The sequence below is a fragment of the Melanerpes formicivorus genome, unplaced genomic scaffold (assembly GCF_026170545.1).
Source record: "Melanerpes formicivorus ecotype bairdi unplaced genomic scaffold, bMelFor1.0.p_v2 SCAF_1, whole genome shotgun sequence".
Classification (NCBI taxonomy): domain Eukaryota; kingdom Metazoa; phylum Chordata; class Aves; order Piciformes; family Picidae; genus Melanerpes; species Melanerpes formicivorus.
In genome coordinates this window covers 69,395,543-69,422,393 of record NW_027142353.1, presented here as the reverse complement: position 1 = coordinate 69,422,393, position 26,851 = coordinate 69,395,543, and the positions used below count along the sequence as shown (strand labels likewise).

Here is a 26,851-nt window from a genome sequence, read left to right as displayed (position 1 = left end):
CCCATTTCTTGTCCTCCCAGCCAAACACTTATTTAGTATCAGGGTCAGGTCTGCAGTGGGGGTTTTCTATGTTAGTGCTCAGAATTGGTGCACCTGCCTGTGAGGTTGTTTATCTTTTGGAAAGGACCATCAGAGTAGGTGTTAATTTCCCCCAGACGTCCTATGGCGAAAATCAAGATTTACAACAGGCTGAGAATGGTAAAAGTGATATTTCTGCCAGGTACCATGATTTAATGGGCGAGGGGGATATGCTGGAAATCTTTGCTGTGTCATTTGGAGGGTGGAATCAGTGCCTAGAAGACAGGGTAGGAGGAGACTGGATCTGTCCAAAGGGGTTCTGTGGTGAAGGCTGCCTCGTGTCTGAAGGTCAATTGCATGAGATAGATGTTGAGTCGTGGGTTTGAGGTGGAAGCGCTGTTGTGTAGCTGCAAGGGAAATCTGAGTTCCTAAAGCTGAATATTTTCTTGAATGCACTCTTTGATACCTATGCTCTACCTGCACTCTGCCTTAAGCAGTCAGCTGCGTTTATGTTATTAAATGCTATGCTTAGTCCTTTCCCAAATATTCTCTCCTAGCACTTGATACAAAGTGCAAAGCTTCCTCTGCTTTCTTTGTCAGAAAATGTTTTCTTTTTCCCTCATAACAGTAATCAAAGCTTGGTTTGGAAAGTACTCTCCTGGAGCTTTTCCATTAAAAGCTGAAAAACAAAACACCATCGTATCAGACAGACACCCAGGAGATGGTGGTTGTTGTTGTTGTTGTTATGAATCGTTTAATATCCCAGTGTTTTGGAGGATCCTGTTAATGCATGAAATGAAAGATTGTTGTGACATTTGGATTGCCCCTAATTGATTTGCAAACCCATGTTCTCAGTCTTGGTAGATCAGTTCTGACAGCTTTATATCTCTGTGATTGTTACTTCATTGTCCAATACAGTGACAGTGAGAGGTCATTGTTGTTGTTTCATTCTGTGGGCTTCTAGTCATGCTCATTCACACAGCCAATCCAGAGAGCACAGAATTCTCCTAGTCCTGTCCAGGTCACTGTACACAAATGGTAGCATCCCAGATTTTTGTCTTCTACACAGCAGAAAGTGTGCCATGACATCAGTAACTCGAAGATATCCCATAAGAATGGTCATGTTTCACAGTGGTGCTTTGTGCTGGTTTTGGCAGCCACACCAGCAGAGGTGCTATGCTACTTGCTGCTAGAGGTCACTCTTGAAACTGCCCCCATCTGTTTCAGTTGAGTTTAAGATCAGGAACTGTGATAACTCAGTGCTTCTACATCCACTTCTAGTCAGAACAACACTATGTGGAAATGACAGAATGCTAAAAGATCAAGTTGGAGAAATCCTCCAGGATGTGAGTGCTGCCCAGGGGATGTATTCTGGTACTCTCTCTTTCATACAGAGTTTCAGGCAATGAAGGTTCTCTGTCTTCTATAGGGAGACTCTGCTGTAGTGTGCTGAATGTACCACACAGGTGTATCAGTGTATCAAATCTGCTTGCCAGCCCTTGGCAGCTAAATATTCCCATGCTCAAAGCAGCAAAGCATGTTTTGGAAAAGAGGCAAGTATGTTTCTCATGCAAAGTGTTTCTCATCATCATTCAGAACATCAAAGAAATTGGTTTTGACATTTCTTTCCTTTGTTTTCAGTTCAGCTTCTGAGGTCTCTCTTTTTTAGTATTGCTACACTATTTATAACCCTGCTGTAATTTTGTGAGGTCCACAAGGATGCTCCTTCATTGATTATCTCTTGACAGGAATGACCTCCATTTTTTCCAGGCCTGTGATTTAGATTTAAGTAAGATAGAATCATAGAATCATAGAATCAGTCAGGGTTGGAAGGGACCACAAGGATCATCTAGTTCCAACCCCCCTGCCATGGGCAGGGACACCCCACACTAGATCAGGCTGGCCACAGCCTCATCCAGCCTGGCCTTAAACACCTCCAGTGACGGGGACTCAACCACCTCTCTGGACAACCCATTCCAGGGCTTCACCACTCTCATGGGGAAGAACTTCCTCCTCACCTCCAGCCTCAATCTCCCCACCTCCAGCTTCATTCCATTCCCCCTAGTCCTATCACTACCTGAGATCCTGAGCAGTCCCTCCCCAGCCTTTCTGTAGCTCCCTTCAGATACTGGAAGGCCACAATGAGGTCACCTCGGAGCCTTCTCTTCTGCAGACTGAACAGCCCCAACTCCTTCAGTCTGTTCTCACAGCAGAGCAGCTCCAGCCCTCTGCTCATCCTCCTGGCCCTTCTCTGGACACCTTCCAGCACCTCCACATCCATCTTGTAATAGGGGCTCCAGAACTGGACACAGTACTCCAGGTGGGGGTCTCACCAGAGCTGAACAGAGTGGGAGGATCACCTCCCTTGCCCTGCTGGCCACACTTCTCCTGATGCAGCCCAGGCTCTGATTGGCTTTGCGGGCTGCAAGTGCACACTGAGAGCTCCTGTTGAGCTTCTTGTCCCCCAGCACCCCCAAGTCTCTCTCCTCAGGGCTGCTTTCCAGCCAGTCCCTGCCCAGCCTGGATTTGTGCCTGAGATTGCTTCCACCCAACTGCAGGACCCTGCCCTTGCTCTTGTTGAACCTCATGAGGTTGGCTTGTGCCCACCTCTCCAGCCTGTCCAGGTCCCTCTGGATGGCCTCCCTTCCCTCCAGCCTGTCTGCTGCACCACACAGCTTGGTGTCATCAGCAAACTTGCTGAGGGTGCACTCAGTGCCACTGTCCATGGCACCCACAAAGATTTTGAACAAGCCTGGTCCCAGGACTGATCCCTGAGGGACTCCGCTTGTCCCTGGCCTCCACTGGGACATGGAGCCATTGACAGCCACTCTTTGGATGCAGCCATCAAGCCAGTTCCTTATCCATCTAGTGGTCCACCCATCAAACCCATGTGTCACCAGTTTGGAGACCAGGCTGTGGTGCGGGACAGTGTCAAAGGTTGTGCTCAGGGCCAGGCAAACAACATCAGTTGCTCGTCCCTCATCCATTGATGTTGTAAGGTCCTGTACAGGTCCTTTAAAGACTGCCAGTCTCACTGTGCCCTGAGCCTTGTTGTGTGTACTTTGTAGGCTTAAATGGCCCAGGCAATTTACAGTTTTGTGTTTGTTTTAATGCTATAACTTCCCTTATGCTTGCAGTATTGCTTCTGCTTTCTCTCTGTTGTTCCAGCTACTCAGATCAATATTTGTTTTAATAACAGAATGCCTTGTTCCTTTACTTTCTTCTGCTGTTCCAGTCTCATCTCCAGTACATGATTTGCAGATACAGCAGAAAACAGGATAGGTAAATGAAAGGTGCTGAACAAGTGTCTGTTCTACAGTGAAATTCCAGAGGGGTGGGTGTGTTGCAGACAAAGCAAACTCAGGGAACTCAGCTGTATTAGTTTTTAAATTGAGTATTGAGAAACAAAGTTGACAAGCAGTTAAACTAACACTTGGGAAAGCACCTCTTTGCCAGGCTTGGCTTCACTCCAGAGACCTCTTCTCCTCCTAACCGCTGCAGGTCACCTCCTGTGAGGTGGGGGTGGCACAGGAGAACTGCAGTCAGGGTGTGTTGGTTTCTCTCTGCTGCTGCTATTCCTCACTCTTGACTTCATTATTGCTTGTTTCTTCTGCTCCCACCTGGGCCCTCCACAGGCTGTGGTCCTTGTGTGTTTTCACCTACCCCACCATGAAGCACCACCAGAGCCTGTGCTTTCACAAAGATGCCACAAACAGCATGGGGTTAGTTCAGAAGTGCCACTGGCTTTGCTGATGGGCTCAGCTGTGTCTTGCAATGGGTCTAGGACTGGAACCAACTCTGGTATGGGAGCCTCGACCTCCACAATAAGCCACCCCTGCAGCCCCCTTCCCTTTGCCAAAACCCCACCTGTTACAAGGGGGAAAGAAGGCAGGTATCACATGAACTTCTTATTCCAGCAGGGCTCGTTTCTTTAAAGAGATACTTGAGCACAGCTGATTAAGGAGCAACAAAGTACAAAGCCAGGAACCTCTACTGTTGTAGGGCTTTTTGTTTGGTTGGGTTTGGTTTGGTTGGGTTTTGGTTTTGGGTTTGTGTGTTTTGGGTTGGTGGTGGTTGGATGGGTTTTTTGTTTGGTTGGGTTTTGGGTTTGGTTTTGTGTGTTTTGGGTTGGTGGTGTTTGGGTGGATTTTTTGTTTGGTTGGGTTTTGGGTTTGGTTTTGTGTGTTTTGGGTTGGTGGTGTTTGGGGGTTTTTTGTTTGGTTGGGTTTTGGGTTTGGTTTTGTGTGTTTTGGGTTGGTGGTGTTTGGGTGAGTTTTTTGTTTGGTTGGGTTTTGGGTTTGGTTTTGTGTGTTTTGGGTGGTGGTGTTTGGGAGTTTTTTGTTTGGCTGGGTTTTGGGTTTGGTTTTGTGTGTTTTGGGTGGTGGTGTTTGGGGGTTTTTTGTTTGGCTGGGTTTTGGGTTTGGTTTTGTGTGTTTTGGGTTGGTGGTGTTTGGGGGTTTTTTGTTTGGTTGGGTTTTGGGTTTGGTTTTGTATGTTTTGGGTTGGTGGTGTTTGGGTGGGTTTTTTGTTTGGTTGGCTTTTGGGTTTGGTTTTGTGTGTTTTGGGTGGTGGTGTTTGGGGGTTTTTTGTTTGGCTGGGTTTTGGGTTTGGTTTTGTGTGTTTTGGGTGGTGGTGTTTGGGGGTTTTTTGTTTGGCTGGGTTTTGGGTTTGGTTTTGTGTGTTTTGGGTGGTGGTGTTTGGGGGTTTTTTGTTTGGTTGGGGTTTTTTGTCTGTGCAAATATTGTAGCTATGAGCTGAATGGGTTCTAAAAACAGTAAAATGTCATCTGTGTATCCTTACCACCTATCCTAAATCAAGACTGCATCACCCTGGAGGGAGCAGTGTCTGTCAGTAACAAGTGGCTGGTGTTGCAGAGCCCTTTTGGAGCTCAGCACCTCATAAGGTGCCTGCTGGCCGCTGCCATCTGTAAAACCATGGGAGAAGCAATAGTTCTGGCATGTGCTGTCCTGCAGGTCACCCACAGAGCAAGAGGTCTCTCAGGCAGAAGGATGCCAGTGAGAATACTGAGATTCAAAAGGGTTGGCAGGCCCCATGGTACAATACCAGCTAGCTGTAATTTCTGCAGCAGCACATCTCCGCAGAGAAATGCATTCTTCTGCCAGGTGGCACCAAACCTTGCAGCGCCTCTGACTTGGCCCGAGCCCTGGAGAGCTTCAGCTTGCACAATGATGTTTCCTATCTTTTGAAATAGAGCACTGTGAGTGCAGTGGTCCTGCAGATTTAGGGTTTGAAACAAGCTGTTTGCGAGTGGCATGTTTTGAATTATTATGTGAAGGTTATTCATTACACAGCAACTTTGTGTCATGAAGGGAGGGACACTCTGGGACATCAGCTCAAACTCTCACAGAGGATGCTAGGCCAGAAATTTACTTCTACCCATGTAAAAATCAAAACACTCTCCAGCACAGACAAATTTGAATTTAACTTATTTGCATATATTCAAAATTAAGTTTAATTATGTAAGTACTTTCTAAATGGCTAAATATGCATTCAGCAAGTGAAAGCATCTGGCAAAATAGCTTTGCTCCTATACGTATGTAGCTGGAATCAATGAGTTAAGTTGATACATTTTATGGACCACAGCAACCCTCATTTGGAATGGAATGGAATGGAATGGAATGGAATGGAATGCAATGCAATGCAATGCAATGCAATGGAATGGAATGGAATAGACCAGGTTGGAAGAGACCTTCAAGATCATCACATTCAACCTATCATCCAACACCACCTAATCAACTAAACCATGCAACTAAGCACCCCATCAAGTCTCCTCCTGAACACCTCCAATGACTCCACCACCTCCCCAGGCAGCCCATTCCAATGGGCAATCACTCTCTCTGTGCAGAACTTCTTACTAACCTCCAGCCTAAACCTCCCCTGGCGCAGCCTGAGACTGTGTCCTCTTGTTCTGGTGCTGGCTGCCTGGGAGAAGAGACCAACCTCTGCCTGTTTACAACCTCCCTTCAGGTAGCTGTAGAGAGCAAGAAGGTCACCCCTGAGTCTCCTCTTCTCCAGGCTAAGCAACCCCAGCTCCCTCAGCCTCTCCTCATAGGGCTGTGTTCCTCTGACAACTTCAGTGCTCAGAAAAGATCAATAGTCATTTTGCTATCTCTGTTATACCTGAGAACATTAGAACCTTTCTAAAACTTTGAAGATGTTTACTTCTGTATTTCTTATTCTTTCCTTTCTGAAGAGTTTTAGCTCTGGTCTGCAGGGTTTTAGCCGTAGCACCAGTAAATCTTGGCCCCTTCTGCTCTTGCCAAGCAGAGCTGAATGCTCTTTGGCAGTAATTCCATTATTTCTGGGCTGCTGTGTACAGTGCTCCATGTAATTGATTAGTTCTGAATACAAGTGTTTGATTCTTTGAAATGTATGTCCTGATAAACAGCTTGACCAGACACTGAATTCTGGTATTTTCTCTCCTTTGTATTTAGCTTTACTTTGCCTTTTGTGTGTGTGTGTGTCTTCATCAGCATTGTCATTTTTAGTTCATTTGTTTCTGTGTGTTTGAGGCTGGTTATGAAAGTCTTGCATATCACAGACCACACACATTTGTATGCATATAGCTCGCTCTCTATGTATATGCATGGATTGTGGCCTCCCGGTATCTGAAGGGGGCTACAAGAAGGCTGGGGAGGGACTTCTCAGGATCTCAGGGAGTGATAGGACTAGGGGGAATGGAATGAAGCTGGAGGTGGGGAGATTCAGGCTGGAGGTGAGGAGGAAGTTCTTCCCCATGAGAGTGGTGAAGCCCTGGAATGGGTTGTCCAGGGAGGTGGTTGGGGCCCCGTCCCTGGGGGTGTTTAAGAGCAGGCTGGACGAGGCTCTGTCCAGCCTGATCTAGTGTGGGGTGTCCCTGCCCATGGCAGGGGGGTGGAACTAGATGATCCTTGTGGTCCCTTCCACCCCTGACTGACACTATAATAGTATGATATCAGTGTTTTACCATTAGCTTCAGTTATGCAGGGACTTCCCCTCAGAAATGTTTAGATCTGTTAGATGTAGCAGAATGTCATTGAGCTGTTTCAAATGGAAGGTGCTCCCAGTTTTGCTGACTTCATAGCATAAAAAGGGTTAGCTGGGTTTTGAGCAGCAGAACTCCACCAAGTACCTTTCTGCTAACACTGACTGTGGGGGCAGGAGTTTTTCTACTGTTTTAATCTTTATAAAATTGTTATGAATTACATGAAATACTTTTAAATGTGTCCACAGCAGGTGTCAGAGTTTTGAAGATAATACACTTACAAAAAGACCCTATGGAATGTATTTCCATTTTTGATCCCAATTCTACAGTTTCCACATCAATGCTTAAGAAGATACCAGAAGCTGGCATCACCTGGACTGGTTAAAGCTGTTACATTCTTAAGGGATCTACTTTGGTCAGAGATCTATGTAATAAACTAATGTTCTGGTCTATTCCCTTCCAAAAGCCCATGAACACATGCTGCAGTAGTATATCTAAACCCAGGAGTCAGGCCCAAACTTCTGTTCAAAGCTAGAGCAGTGGTGTAAAACACTTTGCATCAATTTGTGAGTCAGCAGAGATGTGATAATAGGACCCCTGTGTAAGTCTCAGTGTAGCATTTGACATCCTAGAATGAGACAGATGGATCCACCCTGTCTAGTGATAGCAAAGTTGTCACCTCAGAATTTAATGGGAAATAGCATTTAGCTGAATATTATCTTCACTGGAAATTCAAGTGCACCATAATCATCCCTCATCCTCTGTCGAGCTTTTCCCTTTGACATTTCTGTGTCCTTCACTGGATCTGAGATTGGGCAAGAAGTTAACAGCAGCTAACAGGCAGCAACAAACACAGGTGAAACTTCACCAGTTGTAGAGCAGGTTCTTTCTTGCCATCCCCTCCGGAAACACGTGGATCCACAAAGAAATGTTAGGTGTTTGTTCCTTAGGCCTACGCTGTTTGTTGTTTAAACAGTGTCCCTGCTAGTACACTTCTAAACAAGAAGTTATTCCTACTGGTTAGGTAAAAACCAACACAAAAGCCCAAGTACAAAGCCAAGGCCACCTTCTTGGAGAGGCAGTATTTACCTTTCAATTAAATGGCTTTATATATGGTCACATCATGTGCGTAGGGGGAGGGCTCGGGGATTTTTTAAGGCATTTTTCTTCTGTTCTTTACAGCTGCAGCCTACAGGCAAAGCTGCTTTTGACTCCTGTTTCATGTTTCTAAGTAGAGGTAGGATTGTTTGCTGAAAAGTCATTCTTTAGGTGTTCAAAGAGGCTCCCTTGCCTTTTATACTTTCTGTTTAATAACAAGCAAATTACCTTCTCTCTTCTTAGACTTACTGTTCGTAATTCAGTAGTAATTACCACAAAGGTTCTGTGTGTTCTGTGATCCGGAGGCCTCATGGCACGCCAGGGAATTACTGTTTTGACATCTAAATTACCATTTAATCTTTCCTGCCATTGTGTGTCAATGTAAATCTATTTCTTGCAGTTGTAAAAAGAATCTTTTGAAAATATGAAATAAATTTAATTCGGTGTTACCTTCTTAAAACCTCAGTCTGGCACATTGCATCTGTGAGCTGCAGCTTGCCCTCTTCCTGCACAAATAGAGACGCAGCTCGAGTTCATATTGTCGAAACAGAAAAGGCTAACATTGTGAAGTAACACAAAACTGCAGCTGAATATTCCAGAGGGTGGTTTAGAACTTAGAGCTGGCTGCCTGGAAAGATCAAATCTCTGATGTACAGTCCACAAGAGTGAATTGCTGCAAAGGATGGTGATAAGCCACTGACATCTCGAGTCATTTTTCAAACGTGATACCTACACTCTTGTACTGCTCTAAACTTCACCACTGGTTTATTTTGAGTTTACTTAGCTGTAATAATGTAGATAATGACAGTGATTCCTTAACAGGAAAACAAGCAATTGAGAGCTCTGAGTCAATTTAAAATCCCAGGTAAGAATAGGTGTAGGTGGATAGTTTCAAAACGATGACATACTTGTTTTAGTCGTTTCTGGCTAAGAAGTGATGTGCCAGGCTCACTATTTATAACATAGTTTCCATCTATCTACCTAAGTAGCTTCACAGCCTGGTGCTGAACACAGCACTGCATAGTAGAAACAGTTAAAGCAGGGAGTTGAGTTGTGAATGCTCCAAAAAGAACTAAATTCAATACAATATGGATGGTCTATAAAACTGTGAACACCCTAAATAAAACCAGTCAACCAGGATAATGACAGCACTTGTGGCAGAGGGAAAGCTCATCTTGTCTGAGAGCTATGACTCATGTCATACACTTGTAAAGGATTTGGTAGCAGAGTGAATGTTCATGAGCTAGACCGTGTGCATTTTTGTTCTCTTTCTACTGTCTTAAAGTGCTTCCCCTGTATCTTGCTTTTAAGTTGTGCTTTTGATGGGAAGGCAACTAGCCTGTCTGACTTGCTGCAGGCAGAACAATCTCATATGTATTTGTGGAAGCAAAGTCTGTTGTGCTCAAGTCCTTTAAAAATAAGGGGGGAAAAAAATCTTCCTCCTTTTTTCCCCCCCAAAGCTATTCAAGTTTTGTCTCAGCTATGCCAATCTGTCACCGCAGCTGTCAGTGTGATGCCTTTTCTTCAAAGCACAGATGCCTCAGCTGAAAGCACTGCTTCTAGTCAAGGGCAGGAAGAAAGGTCTGTGCAGGGAGCAGTAGTTATAAGGCTGGCAGCTCACACAGTACATTGTAAGCATAAAATAATACTTGATGGATAAGTAAGGATTAGGGCAGAAAGGAAAGGGCATGAGGAATGGGGAAAATAGAACCAGCCCAGCCACTGCACTCACTAAAATTCCTTCTTTCAGTGACTGGTTTGGATTTATTTTGCAGCTGCAGAGCTGTGGATAAGTTCACAAAGGCCTCCTCCCATCTGAAAAAAGTCTGATTGCAAAGCCTGTGAGCCCTTGGTATGCTACCTGACTTAAGAAAGGGCTATCCCTTTCATGAACTGTTTACTGCTGGTTTGAATTCACCTGCAAGTGAGGAGATTAGACATACGGAACTTGAAAACTCCCAAGCGCCCTGCATGCAGATAGATTACCTCTCTTAAAACTTAGCCCAAATTAACTCAGTTTTACCAGAGTTGGTTTATATCTGGTAAAAGCTGGGTGAATAGCTATTAGATGTCTTGTTTAAGACTGTGGAGCAGTGACTGTGAAGGGCAGAGCTGGGAAAAAGTCATTATCTGTGTCTTCTAGAAAGCCATTTCTTCTTGTCACTCAGTCTCAAACTCTGGTAGCTTATATATGTGTGGACATGTAGGCTGTGGTAGATAAGAGGCAGCACTGTCTCAAAGACACCATAGGCAGAAATTCTTGAGAGAATGTTGATTTTGTGTGGGTGTATTTGTTAATTGATGCACAATTGTTCTTACCCTTGCTGAGCCGATGGACTGCTGTGATAGAGTTGTCAGCACTCTCTGTCAGAAGTACGCAGGGATCTGGGGATCTTCTCTGAGACTTTGGTGAATCAGTGCCTGTCACGTGGGTTTAAGTCAGAATAGATAGAGACACATCATCCTGGAAGGTAAAATCCTTCTGACTCCCTGCTGCTGCTGATCTTCTCTTGACCTATCCCTAGAGTAACATCACTGTGGTTACAGCACTACTTGGTTGCAATTGTGGGCTCCACGGCTAGCACTATGTAGCTCTCTCTGCTGGTTGCAAACTGTCTTCTCAACTCTACATTATTAGTCTCCTGCTGTTCTTTGGAGCTTGAGCTATGGACAGGACACAACTAATAAAATCATCTTCATTTCCTGCACTTAACTGCAATGCCGTAGCTCAGGAGGTCAGTGTTCTTCACATTACTGTACATCAGAGATGCTGGTGCTGTTAGTGGTGAGCAAATGCTTACAGTCACTAGACCTACCTGAAACTGTTGCTTTGTACATTTTCTCATGCCCACCTGTCTGATCAGAATGAATAGCTCAGTAGCAGAAAAAGATCAGTTTGATAGTGAAATTTGTCCAATCAGTAAAAAAAATGCAGTAAACACTGTGTTAAACTGAACACAAAAACACAGTCTTACTTGAAAGCCAATTCTTCACAGATGCTGTAGGAAGGCAAAGAAGGGGGGTAGGGGGGTGGGGGGATCACACTATTTAAAAGGGCAACAAATGCTCAGACTTTTACTATGCAAGGTGTGGTGGGTTGGAAATTCCCCACACACACACATAAATTTGCCAGACCAGCTCAACTGAAAGCAAAGGAAGCTGTATTTACAAGCAAAACTACAGTCTGCAATGGAATGCAATGAATGTGCACAAAATATACAGGATTTGCATTTTTAAAGGCATAGCCTAAAACTACCACACAAGGGATGATGAGCCAAGTGAGAACCTGGCAGACAGGATTAAATAGGAAGTTAACAAATGGAAACATCCTGGTGAGTGCCCCCAAGAAGCTTGGTCAAGGCTCCTGAAGGACAGGGGAAGGTGATTACAAAGAGGCAGATCACTTTATGAGAGGTAAATTGTGCCTTGCCAACATGACAGCTTTCTGTAATGACTAGCTCTGAGCACGAGAGGAACCCAGTTGGTGTCATTTGCTTTGATTTCAGCAAGACTTTGAGTGCAAATTCTCAGCCTTGTAGCCAAATGAGGGCAATTATGGATGAGTGGATGAATGGATGTACTAGAAGATGAGTGGGACACCTGCTAGACTATTAGACCCAAATGGTAGTGGTCAACAATTCAAAGTCCAGTAACGGATGCATAGCTTTATCCTTCAGTGGGTTAGAAGCAATTGTTGATAATGCTGGAATAGTCTGCCCAGGGCAGTGGTGCAGTTACCATCCCTGGAGGTGGCTAAGCAGTGTGTGTACCCAGCAGTTAGGGACATGGTTTAGTGTTGACCCTTCACTGCTGGGTAGAAGGTTGGACTAAATGATCTTGAAGGTCTCTTCCAATCAGATGAATTCTGTGACTGTGTAATATGAGAGTGCTTTCAAAGAATACTTTCAAAAGAGGTTTGTTACTTTAAGAGATGCTGTTTTTTAAAGCAGTGGAAAGATGCTTTCACTCTGAAGACTGCAGACTATATTTACACTTGGCACTAGACCTTCTCACTGTATGTAACAATAAAAAGAGGGTAAATAAATTCTGTACCAGACAAATAATGTTTGTTCTTCCTGTAGCAAAGGTAGCAGTCCTTAAGTGTATGGAGCTGAGCCTTCATGTAAATAAAAACGGATTCTAGAACCTAAATCCTTTGTTTAACCTTTAAGGATAATGCAGTTATAAATAATTCCATTTGCCTACAGCTGAAAGTATCATCATATGGCCTTTAGCTTTGGTCTGTCTGTGGCTCCAGTGTTATGGGGCACAATGGGAATAAATGCATCATATCTTTTCAGATAATAAGCATTTTGATATCAAACAGTATCTTATTCTGATAACTGATGCATGCCATGACATGCATACACCCCAAACTGTACACATTTCATTTCTAGTCTCTATTCACAGGTTATATAGTTGCAAAGAAATAATGACATTAAGCATCAGTAGCTGTTATTCAGTCAAATACAATTAATTTCAACATAGAATTGTCTTTCAAGAATGCACCAAAACTGGAAAGAAATGGTATTATGCTCAAAGTATTTGAATTGTTGCACTAATGTTACATTCTTAACTAGGGTTATGTTACTTAGTGTTTGAAACCCTGCAATGAATGTTTAACAGAAATGCAGTCAGGGTTTTCAACAGTGCTGGAGTCATGCCTCTCATACAGAGACCCTGCAGCCTGTACCAGTTTAAAGTACAGACACTCATTGGCTAATATACAATATAGAAAATAGAGCTAATGAGCTACTGTGCTAAGCATTAGTAGCCCAATACAATGCCTGAAGAGCTACTGCTGATGGAGCAGGCATTAGTCAGGCAGGGGAGGGGTGCCTTCCATCTCTTTGTACTGCCCTGAGTACACGTTGATCCTGCTCCTGAGTCCTTGAGCTATTTACAATCACATCTCAGCAGTCCTACCACTGTCTGACATTTTGCTTATGCTATGTGGCTACTCAACACTTTCTCACAGCTCTATAGTTTTCTCAGGAGGCCAAGACAAGATTAGGCAACTGGGTCAAATCAAAGCCTGATCCTGGGTCACCACCACTGAATCCAAGCACTGGAAGGCATTTGGGCATTTCAGGTGGTTGGGAGCTAGCCTGGATATGATTTCCATCAATAACTTCAAGTCGGTCAGCTTTGCAGATTCACAGATCTTTTCAAACCAATTGGGTTATGGTCTTTTCCAGCCCTAATGATGCTATGATACTGTTTCCTACTGAAGATAAAATGAGTGCATTCAAATCTTGTATATAGCTTTGACCTAAACATCATCATATTCATGCATCTATGTATCCTACATAGCTGTAGAATACCAATAAGTAGTGTAGAGTTAAAATGTTGAGGCTTAGCCTCTGTAAAGATCAGAGGGTTTGTAAAGATCTTGGGTTTGTGCAAACAAGTGGATTTGTAAGGTAAGGAAAGCTGAACTCCTCATCCCCAGAGTCGCCTAACAGCAAATGGAATGTGTCAAGTTTCTCGCAGCTCTTCTCAGCCATGAACAACTAATTACATATTCAGGATGGGATCCAAAGCCTAACAGGATGGAAAAGAAGGATCACACTGAATTGTGGCTTAAGGACCGAGAATCTATTCCTTTCATCCCTAATTGACTGAACTGTACCCAAAGTTCTGTGCTGTGAATTCCACCACGAGACAGGCTTTTAGGCTGTACATGTATCATCATTATCAGACTGCACATGTATCACTATCAGACTGCACATGTATCACTATCAGACTGTACATGTATCACTACCAGACTGTACATGTATCACTATCAGACTGTACATGTATCACTATCAGACTGTACATGTATCATCATTATCAGACTGCACATGTATCACTATCAGACTGTACATGTATCATCATTATCAGACTGCACATGTATCACTACCAGACTGTACATGTATCACTATCAGACTGTACATGTATCATCATTATCAGACTGTACATGTATCACTATCAGACTGCACATGTATCACTATCAGACTGTACATGTATCACTATCAGACTGCACATGTATCACTATCAGACTGTACATGTATCATTGTTATTAGACTGTACATGTATCACTATCAGACTGCACATGTATCATCATTATCAGACTGTACATGTATCACTATCAGACTGCACATGTATCATCATTATCAGACTGTACATGTATCACTATCAGACTGTACATGTATCACTATCAGACTGTACAAATATCATCATTATCAGACTGCACATGTATCACTATCAGACTGCACATGTATCACTATCAGACTGTACAAATATCATCATTATCAGACTGTACATGTATCACTATCAGACTGTACATGTATCACTATCAGACTGTACATGTATCACTATCAGACTGTATATGTATCACTATCAGACGGCACATGTATCACTATCAGACTGTACAAGTATCATTATATGCTATTCAATGTCAATTCAGTTCAGATTTTAACATTTTGTCTCTCTTTCTTTTTTTTCCCTCCTTTCAGGCAAGCCCTGCCCCTATAATTGTCAACACAGACACTTTGGACACAATCCCTTATGTAAGTATTATTTCTTTCTACTAGCATTTAGAATTTGCTGGTTTCCTACAGAAATTCTTTTCACTGTTGCATAGACGTTCGAAACAATTCTTGCAATGCCTGCTGGCTTTTACAGTTACACAGCTACTTCTGCTTTAGAAGAAAACCATCAGAGATGATTGCACTAAGGGGAATGGTAGCATACTGTAGACACACAATTCGTTGTGTAGGCTTCAACTCTTAAGAGTTATTTCATTGAAGCCTTTCTCCTTACCATTAACTCAGAGTATGAGTATTTCCTTTTAGAGAAGCACTCAGCCTCTTAGCTTATTAAGAAGATACCTAGGTGAAGATACCTTCATTTATCTGTCTATATTCCTTTAGCAGATGGAAGCCCTTTGTAATAAATGACAGAAAAAAATAGATGACGTCATGTTTTCTTATTAATATTTCTTCAATTTTATGACTTCCAGGAAAAACAATTTTACCCTAAGAGAAGTGCAGGTTAAAAATCTCTTTTTCTACAAGCATTTTATATCATTGTCATTTTAGACTGTAAAAGTTGAAGATGAAGGACATAGAGAAAGACAAAGTGAATAAGTGATAATGAGGGTAACAAGCTGAAGTGATTGGAGGCATGAAAAGCAGAGTATGAAGCTAGCCAGCCAATATCTAATCTTTCTCCTTGCATCCTCATACTTGTCTTTTCAAAGCTCCTAATGGATGTGTCTCATCTGTTGTGTGTTGTCCACATCTGTTTCTTATGACACCAGTGCATAAGCCTAGCTATTTATCCACCTACACCAATGATGTTGCTAGGTCCTGGCTCTTAGAAGACTCTTGACAAGGAAGTTTAGTAGGGCTTGTCCTGACCAGTTGTTTATTTCTGACAATCCATAAAGCTTAGGAGTTATTGTGCAGAAGACATATGTGGATCACAGATGAGCAATTTAGAAGAGTGGCACTGCTGTAAAGCAGAAAATAATTACATTCCTCATTGGGAATTTCAACCATCAGGAAGGGTGGAAAAGTTAAATAAAATTTCTCTGTTGATTTGCATTTAGATTTCTTAAAAGGCTCCTTAGCATTTCCAGGTCTCAGTTTTCCTTCCTAACATCAGAGCCATCTTTCTGTGGCCTCACTGGCAATAGCTCTGTTTTTTCTTCCCTTTTAATGAGACATGTTATACTTAGTTTTCTCTAGATCTACCAAGAGGGACACTGCGAGTCCCAGCACTCATTTCCAGTACTGGACTTGTGCCCAGGATACTCTGCAGCTATGGTGTTAGAATTCCTAACTACAGATGCAATTACACCAGTGACAAGATGTTCAATCAATAAGATTTATTCACATGACACAGCCTATCAATACTTACACACTTTTATACCACTTTTATATTAGTGTTCCTTTCTCTTAAACATAAAAAAGGACAAATTACCCAACACATTAAAGAGAAATATTGACAGTAGACTGCAAATGCCTGTGGGCTCTTTCAGTCTCCAACACGTGATGCAAACTAGATAAATAAGCAGCAGTTGCTTGCTGTGAAAGTGGAGAATTCTGTGAAGTGGCAAGGTGAAGCAGATCTGCTGAGTCCAGGCCTCCAGAATGCCCCACAGGACACAGGGTCTTTGCTTTACAAATAAGCATTTCTTTCTTATTAGTACTGTTGTCCCTGAACATTCCCCAAGTGATACAGGCAGACAAACACACACACCCCGTCAGATGACCTCTTTCTCCAGTCTAATATTGCCTGTGTGTTTGCTTGTGTATTTCCTTATCTGTGCACCCCTCTTCCAGCCTGTCAACTTACCAACACAGATTTACTGGGCAGTACACGGTAGGTAGACTGTGACCAGTAGCCAACACTTCTCATTCCCCTCTCCTGTTGGCCAGGGAGAAAACAGAAGGCAGGCAAGAAGAGTTGGGTATTGAGATAATGACAGCTAAATAGAAAAAGCAAAAGCTGCACATGCAAGCAAACTAAAGGAATTAATTTACTACTTCCCATCAGCAGGAGGTGTTTAGCCATTTCCTGGAAAGCTCCTTCATGTGTAACAATGACTTAGGAAGACAAATGCCACAGGGCATGGTTTTAGTGGGCATGGTGGTATTGGTTGATGGTTACACTTGATGGTCTTTCCCAACCTTAATGATTCTATGAATGTTGCTACTTGCTCTTCCTTTCCCTGAGTTTTTTTTGAGTAGGATGTTGTATAGGATGGAACAGCCCTTTGGTCAGTTGGGGTTTTATCTCCTGACTGGGTCTCTTCTGAGGTGGTCCAACTTGCTTTTGGGAGGAGGAACAGGGAAAGGCTTGAGCTGCCAACCCTGGATGTGTTTAAAGGCTGTTAGAATGTGGTGCTTGGGGAGATGGTTTAGGGGTGAACCTTGTAGAGCAGGGTTATTGGTTGGGCTTGGTGATGCTGGGGGGCTTTCCCAACCTGAATGTTCCTGTGATTCTTTGATTTTGTAAATGCTTAGAGACATCTCTGGTGAATCTTTAGGTATCCCTGCTAGTTATTACAACTTCTGAAAGGTATCATTCTGGTTTAGGTACCTCAGAAAGACATCTAACACTATAGGGACAAATTGTTTATGGTTCAGAGAATACAAGTTAAATTATGATACTCTCTTTCCAAAGCTAAAAGCAGCCCTGATGTAAGTGGACATAGAGCAGCTGATCCTCTCTCAGAACTGTAGCATGTCTAAACCACCCAGGAGTGCTCAACTTCGAGGGCAGAGCCATCTTGGATTGCTGCTATTCAGCTTCTGTTGTCAAGCCTCAAAGCACAGCTGGAGCTCCAGAAGCCTCCTATGAGAGGAAAACCAGAAATGTTTAGATCTTATCAATCAGACTGATTCCTCTCATCACTTCATTTTGCTCATATCATTTTTTTCTTGTCTAACATGCTCATCTTTTAATTCTTGCATTTGAATCTGCATTCCACATCCCTGTGAAAAATAACACTAAAAAGCAAGGGGAAGTATAGGCAGAAGATGTTCTGACATACCAGGTTTTGATGTTTGATGCCTGTGTGGTTTCTAACATGCTTTTTTTGACAATGCATTAATGCTGCCCAGTCAAGTTTTTGTACATCAGTGTTGCTCAAAAAAAAAGACAAAAATATTCTTTTGTTGACATCTTTTTGTATTTACCACACCAAAGTGAAATAATCCATCCCATGCCTTGTAGAAATGATTTTCAGCTTTTAACACTGCAATAAGCATCACATTGAAACTTGGATGAATTAGGGAGGTCTTGCTTTTCTCTGACATCACAAGCCACAGCTGATAGCCTGGCCTTACAAAAGCATCTCTCAGGCTGTTTTTAGGGTTGTGGCATACCAGATGAAGGCTTCTCAGGGTTTCATTTGCTGGAACAAGTCCAGAGAAGGTTTGGAACACAAGTCCTATGAGGAGAGGCTGAGGGAGCTGGGGTTGCTTAGCCTGGACAGGAGGACACTCAGGGGTGACCTTCTTGTTCTCTACAACTACCTTAAGGGAGGTTGTACACAGGCAGAGGTTGGTCTCTCCTCCCAGGCAGCCAGCACCAGAACAAGAGGACACAGTCTCAAGCTGTGCCAGAGGAAGTTTAGGTTGGATGTTAAGAAGAAGTTCTATACAGAGAGAGTGATTGCCCATTGGAATGGGCTGCCCAAGGAGGTGGTGGAGTCACCATCACTGGAGGTATCATAGTATCATAGTATCATTCAGGGTTGGAAGGGACCACAAGGATCACCTAGTTCCAACCCCCCTGCCATGGGCAGGGACACCCCACACTAGATCAGCCTGGACAGAGCCTCATCCAGCCTGGGCTTAAACACCTCCAGGGACAGGGCCCCAACCACCTCCCTGGACAACCCATTCCAGGGCTTCACCACCCTCATGGTGAAGAACTTCCTCCTCACCTCCAGCCTGAATCTCCCCACCTCCAGCTTCATTCCATTCCCCCTAGTCCTATCACTACCTGAGATCCTGAGCAGTCCCTCCCCAGCCTTCTTGTAGCCCCCTTCAGATACTGGAAGGCCACAATGAGGTCACCTCGGAGCCTTCTCTTCTGCAGACTGAACAGCCCCAACTCCTTCAGTCTGTCCTCACAGCAGAGCAGCTCCAGCCCTCTGCTCATCCTCCTGGCCCTTCTCTGGACACCTTCCAGCACCTCCAGATCCCTCTTATAATAGGGGCTCCAGAACTGGAGGCAGTACTCCAGGTGGGGTCTCCCCAGAGCTGAGCAGAGGGGGAGAATCACCTCCCTTGACCTGCTGGCCACACTTCTCCTGATGCAGCCCAGGATCTGATTGGCTTTGCAGGCTGCAAGTGCACACTGAGAGCTCCTGGTGAGCTTCTTGTCCCCCAGCACCCCCAAGTCTCTCTCCTCAGGGCTACTTTCCAGCCAGTCCCTGCCCAGCCTGGATTTGTGCCTGGGATTGCCTCCACCCAGCTGCAGGACCCTGCACTTGCTCTTATTGAACTTCATGAGGTTGTTCATGAGGTGTTCAGGAGGAGACTTGATGGGGTGCTTGATGCCATGGTTTAGTTGCTTAGGTGGGATGGATGGATGCAATGTTCTTGAAGGTCTCTTCCAACCTGGTCTGGTCCATTCCATTCCATTCCATTCCATTCCATTCCATTCCATTCCATTCCATTCCATTCCATTCCATTCCATTCCATTCCATTCCATTCCATTCTGCTGTTGGTTCAGCAGCACAAGAAACCTGTCTCATTGTTTTGTTTCAAGCAGTGTACCTTCAATACATTCCATTTCAGTAACAACTCTGCTCATCCTCCCTGCCACCTCCTTCAAACATGCCTGAGTGTTTTCAGAGGGAGGAGGCCTCGCACCAGTGATTAGCATTTGCAAAGCATTTTCAAATGTAACATTTCCACTGGTCCACCAGAGAGAAATTTCCTTTTCCACAGCTGCTATACCAGTGGTAAACTCTGTGATTTGTCTCATTAACATTCTAATGATTTAAATTTATGTAATGAAACCTTTTGGTGCTGCCTATGCTCTTTAAACCTTTTAACTCAATAGCTTGGGATAACAACCTTTCTGTGAGGGCTTGTTTTGCATCAGTATGTTTTTCTTACATGAGATAAAAGAGAAGGCCCTATTCTGTTGTACTCTGTGCTAGTCCTTGTAGCTTGGGACTGTGGTGCATAAAGAAGAAACAGTAAGTTAGCTTTGTTTCTAGGTTCAGTGGCTTGAAAACTTTGGCTTGCCAAGCTTTGGACATGGGAATCAATTTGCAAGGAAGCTTTGCTGGTACAAAACAAATCATTCTGCGGCATTTTAAGCACAATTAAACATTTGTGGGAGTTTGTGCTCTATTCTTTGGCTGTAAATTTTAGATCTTTTTGTATAATGAGAAGCCTTAATTTAAGGATACATGAATCATCTCAGTTTCTCTGTTGCACAGAAGAAGCCTTCTTTATCTCTTTTTCTTTGTTTCCAAAATGCAATATAGCTAAGTTTAAAGCAGCCATAAGGTTGGCTTTGCTGTGTCACTTTCAGAAACTGGTGGGAACCTTCCTGTTTATGTTATGATTGGATTTAATGTCTTTTCACCTGAACTAAACATCAATGCAAGTTCACTCAGGCACAGTGGTTGCTCTCTTCCTTGCCTTGTTTTATCACAAGGGTAAGATCTAAGGAATATGTACTCTTCTTGGTGCCTCCTATTTCTTCACTCCCCTGTTGTTGTTATTTTCTGTCACTTTTAGTATTACAATTTGCTGTTATTTATCAGAATTTGTTGCTGCTTCATTACTGCTTTATTTCCTTAATTGTGCCACCAATGCTGACTTCTGTGCAGATAAACTCAACTTTGTTTCCTAAAGAAGTGATTTTCATACTACTTCGGTTATGGCTGTGGAAGCTGTAATCAAACCTTTAGATTGTTTTACACATGCCTGAGCACAGTCATGCAGATGGCTCTGCAGCTGTTTTGGTGCATCCCTGCTCAGGGGCACTGGGAGCTCAGACCCTTTCTGGAGCATGGCAGTTGGTCTGTGACAGCTCCTGTGTAGGCAAGTGTGAGGCCATGAAGAAGCCAAAAAAGGGAGGGTATGAAAATGTTCAGCTTTCTCCTCTGTCGTTCCAGTCAGCCAGCACACCTGGTTAGCACATGAGTGAGGGATACCAAGCCTTAAACAAAAGGCTGCAAAGAAAAATACATTATTCCTAGGAATAACCCCATGCACCAGCACAGGTTAGGAACGGACTTGCCAGAAGTCAGCTCTGTGGTAAAGGACCTGATAGCCCTGATGGACAAGTTAACCACAGGGCATCAACCAGGAAGGTCAATGGTATCCGGGGGGGCATTAAGAGCATAAGCAGAAGGTTGAGGGAGGTTCTCCTCCCCCTCTACTGTGCCCTAGTGAGGCAACATCTGGAGTAGTGTGTCTAGTTCTGGGCTCCCTAGGTGAAGAGAGAAAGGGAACAGCTGGGGCGAATCCAGCAGAGGGCTATGAAGATGAGGAGGTGACTGGAGCATCCCTCTTACGAGGAAAGGATGAGAGACCTGGGACTGCTTAGCTTGCAGAAGAGGAGACTGAGAGGGAATCTTATCAATGCTTATCAATATCTAAACAGCAGGGCTCAAGATTATTGGGCAATGCTCCTTTCAGTGGTGCCCAGAGATAGGGCAAGGGACAATGGGCACAAACCAAACCAAAATAAGTTCCACCTAAACATGAGTAAAAATTTAATCCTTTGAGGGTGACAGAGCACTGGAAGAGGCTGCCCAGAAAGGTTGTGTAGTCTCCTTCTTTGGAGACTTTCAAAGCTTGTAGGAACCCTTTCCTGTGCAACCTACTGCAGGTGAACCTGCTTTAACAGACCTGACAATCTCGGGAGGTCTCTTCCAACCTCTATTGTTCTGTGACTCTATTCTGACTGTATAAAGGTTTGGGGAAATGCAAACTTCTGGGAGACAATCAGTACTCTAAAGGCTTTTATTGGACAATATTAGTGTAGGTGTTGCCCAGGCCTAAACAGATGTATTAGAGGGTGGAGGTGGTCTTAGATGTTTCTAAGTCATGTGGTATTACATAATGAATATTAAATGCCCTATCTGTATCTTTATCTTTGAGTGATGAACACTTTTTTTAAGACCATGGTAGTAGGGAAGTTCAAAGACATCCTTGGCTAAAGGGGGTAGGATCTGAATCTTCACCAAGGCAGGGAGCTCTGGAATGTTGATTAAAATATATAACAATATGAACATCTTCATTTTCACATTGACTTCAGAATAATTGTTTTGCTTCTTTCTCAATTAGTTTGATCATAGTCTTAAAAGTGATTCCACATCTTCTCATCTCAAGGGATACATTTTCCAGACTGTTAAGCAGCAGTGCTGTTTGGTTGTTGCTCAGTCTGTCGGTTAATGTGGATTACAATGAAAAAGCTAAATCTGGTAGAGTTCTGTGCTGATTTTGGTCAGCTGCCTTGGCTTGACCTCTCTGCTTTGGCCCTGGAAATTATCATGGCAGTGGTGTTTGCCCTGGCAATCACTGCTGTGTTCTGCATGTATCACAGTACCACAGTATCACAGTATAACTAAGGTTGGAAGAGACCTCGAGGATCATCGAGTCCAACCTGTCACCACAGACCCCATGACTAAACCATGGCACCAAGTGCCACATCCAATACCCTCTTGAACGCCTCCAGGGACGGTGACTCCACCTCCTCCCTGGGTAGCACATCCCAATGACCAATGACTCTCTTGGTGAAGAACTTTCTCCTCACCTCCAGCCTAAACCTCCCCTGGCACAGCTTGAGACTGTGTCCTCTTGTTCTGGTGCTGGTTGCCTGGGAGAAGAGACCAACCCCTTCCTGGCTACAACTACCTTTCAGGTAGTTGTAGAGGGCAATGAGGTCATAGTTTCTGCAGTGGGATAAGGGATTTTTCTTCTTTAACAGCAATATTGAAAGATTGATTTAAATCAAGCTTAAAAATATTTTGAGATCATAACTCAAAAATATGCTTAATAACAAAAAATTAATGAATAGAAAGCAACTGCCCTTAAACATGCAAAAAGTCTTCGTCCTACCAGCTGATGATTTGAGTGCATTTTAGCACGATGAATAGCAGGAAGATATGGTATTTCTGTCCCAAGTCCAATATGAAGGTACAGAATGGTTCTGGTGGAACTGAATCATTTTACCTCTGTCTCATATTTATTGTTTTTCTACCTGGAAACCAATGTAGTTAAAATTTATTTTAGAATTTTTTTTTACCAGAAGTGTTAAAGTGATTTTTGAAGCAAAAATGTAATTGGATGTTGCTGAGTTTCTCTTTTCAATTCTAGAGGCGATTGTCAATATTTAAGCCTTGTCCGAGACATAATTTTTATCTATGGACAAAGCAACTGTTTAAAGTGAAATAACCTCAAGGTTTGAGGGGATTTTCCTCAGGAATGAGCACTGCATTGCATATTTAAGTGCTGCAGATCATATTGCATAGAAACCAGCACAAAACCTGTGCTGCGTCTGAGTACAGACAGAAATATCAGCATCCCATCATTCCACAAGTGGAAGCGCTGCTTGATCATGTAGCTAATTACTCCTGCACATTTATATGCAGTTATCATACTTTCCATCTTCAGCTGCCTGTGGATAACCCTGGCCTTCAGACTCCATCTAGAAGTTCTTTCTATAGGTGTTTGATTGAAACATTGCCATTAGCAGAGTGCGAGAGAGAAGCTTATTGAACTGTAAAGCAAGAACACCCTTCACTTGTCTGTGTCCCTCTGATCATGTAGACACAGCAGAGCAAATGTGTAGTGCCTTGTGCATCTTGAGTCTGGGCTGCTCAGAGGGCAGGCATGTGATGGTTTTAGCCAGATCACGGGTGAGCTTGAGAAGCACATTCCCTGCCTCTACCTGTCTGCAGCTCACAGGCGGCAGCTTATGAAGCAGACGCTGTGACCAAAACATGGATACCCTCTACACACACCAGACAGTCAGTCCTTTGTGTGGCATTGAAATCAACCCCCTGAAAGAGCTCCTGACTGGCTCCTCTTCTCATCCTTGTAGCCTCTGCCCTGGGGAAGGCATCCAGGTACTGCTCTATCAGTAATTTCTATCCCTCTGAAAGAGTCACCCATGCTTTCACGGAGTGGTGTGCATACACCGTTCCTCCACATCCAGCTATACTTAGTTTTTAATTCATTCAAGCTAATTTGTCCATGAGGTTGGTATATGCTGGAGAATGCAGAGTGTGTCTCTTTGAGCTGTTTGAAGCACATAGAGATTTCACAGAATCACAGAATTTTCAGAGTTGGAAGCAACCCCAAGGATCATATAGCTCCAACCCCCCTGCCATGGGCAGGGACACCCTCCACTAGATCAGGTTGCCCTTGGCCCCATCCAGCCTGGCCTTAAAAACATCCAGGGATGAGGCTTCCACCACCTCTCTGGGAAACCTGTACCAGTGTCTCACCACCCTCATGGGGAAGAGCTTCTTCCTAACATCTAATCTAAATGTACCCTCCTCTATCTTGGATCCATGCCCCCCAGTCCTATCACTAGCTGACATGCTAAGAAGTCCCTCACCAGCTTTCTTGTAAGCCCCTTTGAGCCAGCATAGAACTGCATGGCCCAAACTGGCCTAAACTAAGTGTAGTTTGAATGTGTCTTGCTCTCCCTGGCCTTGGATTAACTTTTGGGTTTGTATCATTTTGGATACAGTGTGCTGCAGACCCACAGCTAACATTACTGGATTTTGTAGCAACCAGCAAAAGCCAGCAGGGGCTGTGGGTTTGCAGGCACCCAGTGATCAACACAAGCTCTTGGAAACATGCTTTTGTAGTGCAGTGTGTGGTCTTAAGCCATCAAACACATTGATTTCCATAAACATGGGCAGAGTCCAATGGGATGGCATTCAACAAGTCCAAGTGCCGAGTGCTGCACTTTGGCTATGGCAATCCCATGTAGAGCTACAGGCTGGGGTCGGAGTGGCTGAGAGCTCCCAAACAGAGAGGGACCTGGGGGTGCTGATTGACAGCTGCCTGAATATGAGCCAGCAGTGTGCCCAGGTGGCCAAGAGTCATGGGGTCTGCGGTGTTAGTCATGGGGTCTGCGGTGTCAGGTTGGACTCGATGATCCTCGAGGTCCTTTCCAACCTAAGTGATACTGTGATACTGTGATACTGTGAAGAGGGCCAATGGCATCCTGGCCTGCATTAGGAATAGTGTGGCCAGCAGGAGCAGGGAAGTCATTGTGCCCCTGTACTCTGCTTTGGTTAGGCTGCACCTTGAGTCCTGTGTCCAGTTCTGGGCTCCTCAGTTTAGGAAGGACATTGAAACACTTGAAGGTGTCCAGAGAAGGGCAACAAGGCTGGGGAGAGGCCTTGAACACAGCCCTGTGAGGAGAGGCTGAGGGAGCTGGGGTTGCTTAGCCTGGAGAAGAGGAGGCTCAGGGGTGACCTCATTGCCCTCTACAACTACCTGAAAGGTGGTTGTAGCCAGGAAGGGGTTGGTCTCTTCTCCCAGGCAACCAGCACCAGAACAAGAGGACACAGTCTCAAGCTGTGCCAGGGGAGGTTTAGACTGGAGGTGAGGAGGAAGTTCTTCACCGAGCGAGTCATTCGTCATTGGGATGTGCTGCCCAGGGAGGTGGTTGAGTCATCGACCCTGGAGGTGTTCAAGAGGAGATTGGATGTGGCACTTGGTGCCATGGTCTAGTCATGAGGTCTGTGTTGATAGGTTGGACTTGGTGATCCTCGAGGTCATTTCCAACCTAAGTTATACTGTGATACTGTAAATACCTCCTGGTCTACTTTTTATTGTTTTGCATCCAGAACAATGTACACAGGGACACAATGTTCTTCAGGTGCACAAGGCTGTAATTCCACAGTGACAGCTTTATTCAGCTTTGTTATGAAGCTAGCTCTGAAATGAACTGGTTCCTTGGGTTGAGGTGTGTGTTTTAAACAGAGATAATTCCTCCGGAGTACCAGAGGGTACAAGGAGCTGAACAGCCCAACCCAGAGGGTGGACACAGGAAATTGTGTTATTCCATTCACAGAAAGCTCCATCTCCCCTTCCATAAGGGAACAGCACAAGTTGTCCTTTTTCCTCCACCCTGCTCCTGGGAGGATGCACGGAACTTCATCTCGGGGTTGGTGCAGGGGAGTGAGGCCAGGTTGATCCTTGGCAATGCCTCCAGTTGGGGCCTGGAGCAGCCTGGCTTGCCCCAGAGCTGGCAAGCAGAATGTGTAGCTGTGTCACTCAGGTGTAGGGGGTGGGTGAGATTTGAGGCCAGAGGATTTTGGCCTGGTTTGCAGGGAGGTTATATGAAGCTTTGGCCTACAGAGGTTCTTGGAGAGCCATGGCCAAGGTAGACTGTGAAGCTGTGTGATTTGGTATGCTTTGCACTGTGGTGTGTAGCTGTGAACAGCATTTCTATTTAAACTTTCCAGCTCTGTCCAAGCCTGTGAGGAGTGTGTTCTTTAACCCCTTTGAGAAGGGTTAAAGAGCTCTCTTGCTCCTTAAACCCAAGACAATTGGGAAACAGCATGCATCTACAGACAATCTCTTTGTGATCTGAGGCAAGGACACTCGTGGGTATATTTCTCTGCATTAGAAAGATGCGGGACTTAAGGCTGAGAGGAGCACACTGCTTAGGACTGAAGAAAAATCTAGTTCTGATGGAATGTGGAAATGACAATGAATGGTTTCATGCTTTATGGGAAATGGAAGAGCTTAATTACCACGAGGCTTCAGTTCCTTAAATTGAGATGTATCTGACATTTATTTTCCAACAACCTTTCTTTGTAACGTTAAGGATTTGGGGGCTTTAATGTCTAAGGTTGATTGCTATACTGCTTTGCAAAATTACTCTTAAAAGTTCAGCCAAGACAAGGTTGTTGTTACCCTGGCAGTTCATAGTGCACCACTGGATAACTGAGCTCCTTCTCTTTACAATCTCTCATGCATTGCTTTTAGCGTTAGGTGTTGTGGTTTATGTGAGAGGGGTATTCACACCCTGTGAGCCTCTGTATAGTTCCCAGATGCCTGCAGTATTCTCTCACTCTTTCTCTGCAGCAATATAAACAAATCTGAACTCACATGGCTTTGCACTAATAAAAATGCAAAATGAGCCATTTCACTATTCTGTTATTCTCGCTGATGGGTAGCCAGAGGTTGGATGGTCTGTGCTGGACAACGTGCACACCTTCAGCACAGCTTCAGGAGCTGCTTTGAAGCAAAA

At 44.1% G+C, this 26,851-nt stretch overlaps 1 protein-coding gene across 28 annotated transcripts in view; it reads left to right on the top strand.

Annotated features, from left to right (window-relative positions):
• Positions 1-26,851, top strand: part of DLG2 (discs large MAGUK scaffold protein 2) — a 1,097,405-nt gene that overhangs the window by 658,917 nt on the left and 411,637 nt on the right. For all 28 annotated transcript variants that reach the window (XM_068146154.1, XM_068146173.1, XM_068146144.1 and 25 more), the window contains one exon: positions 14,599-14,652. In XM_068146154.1, the coding sequence (XP_068002255.1) occupies positions 14,599-14,652 (54 nt within the window). The remainder of the gene's footprint in view (positions 1-14,598; positions 14,653-26,851) is intronic.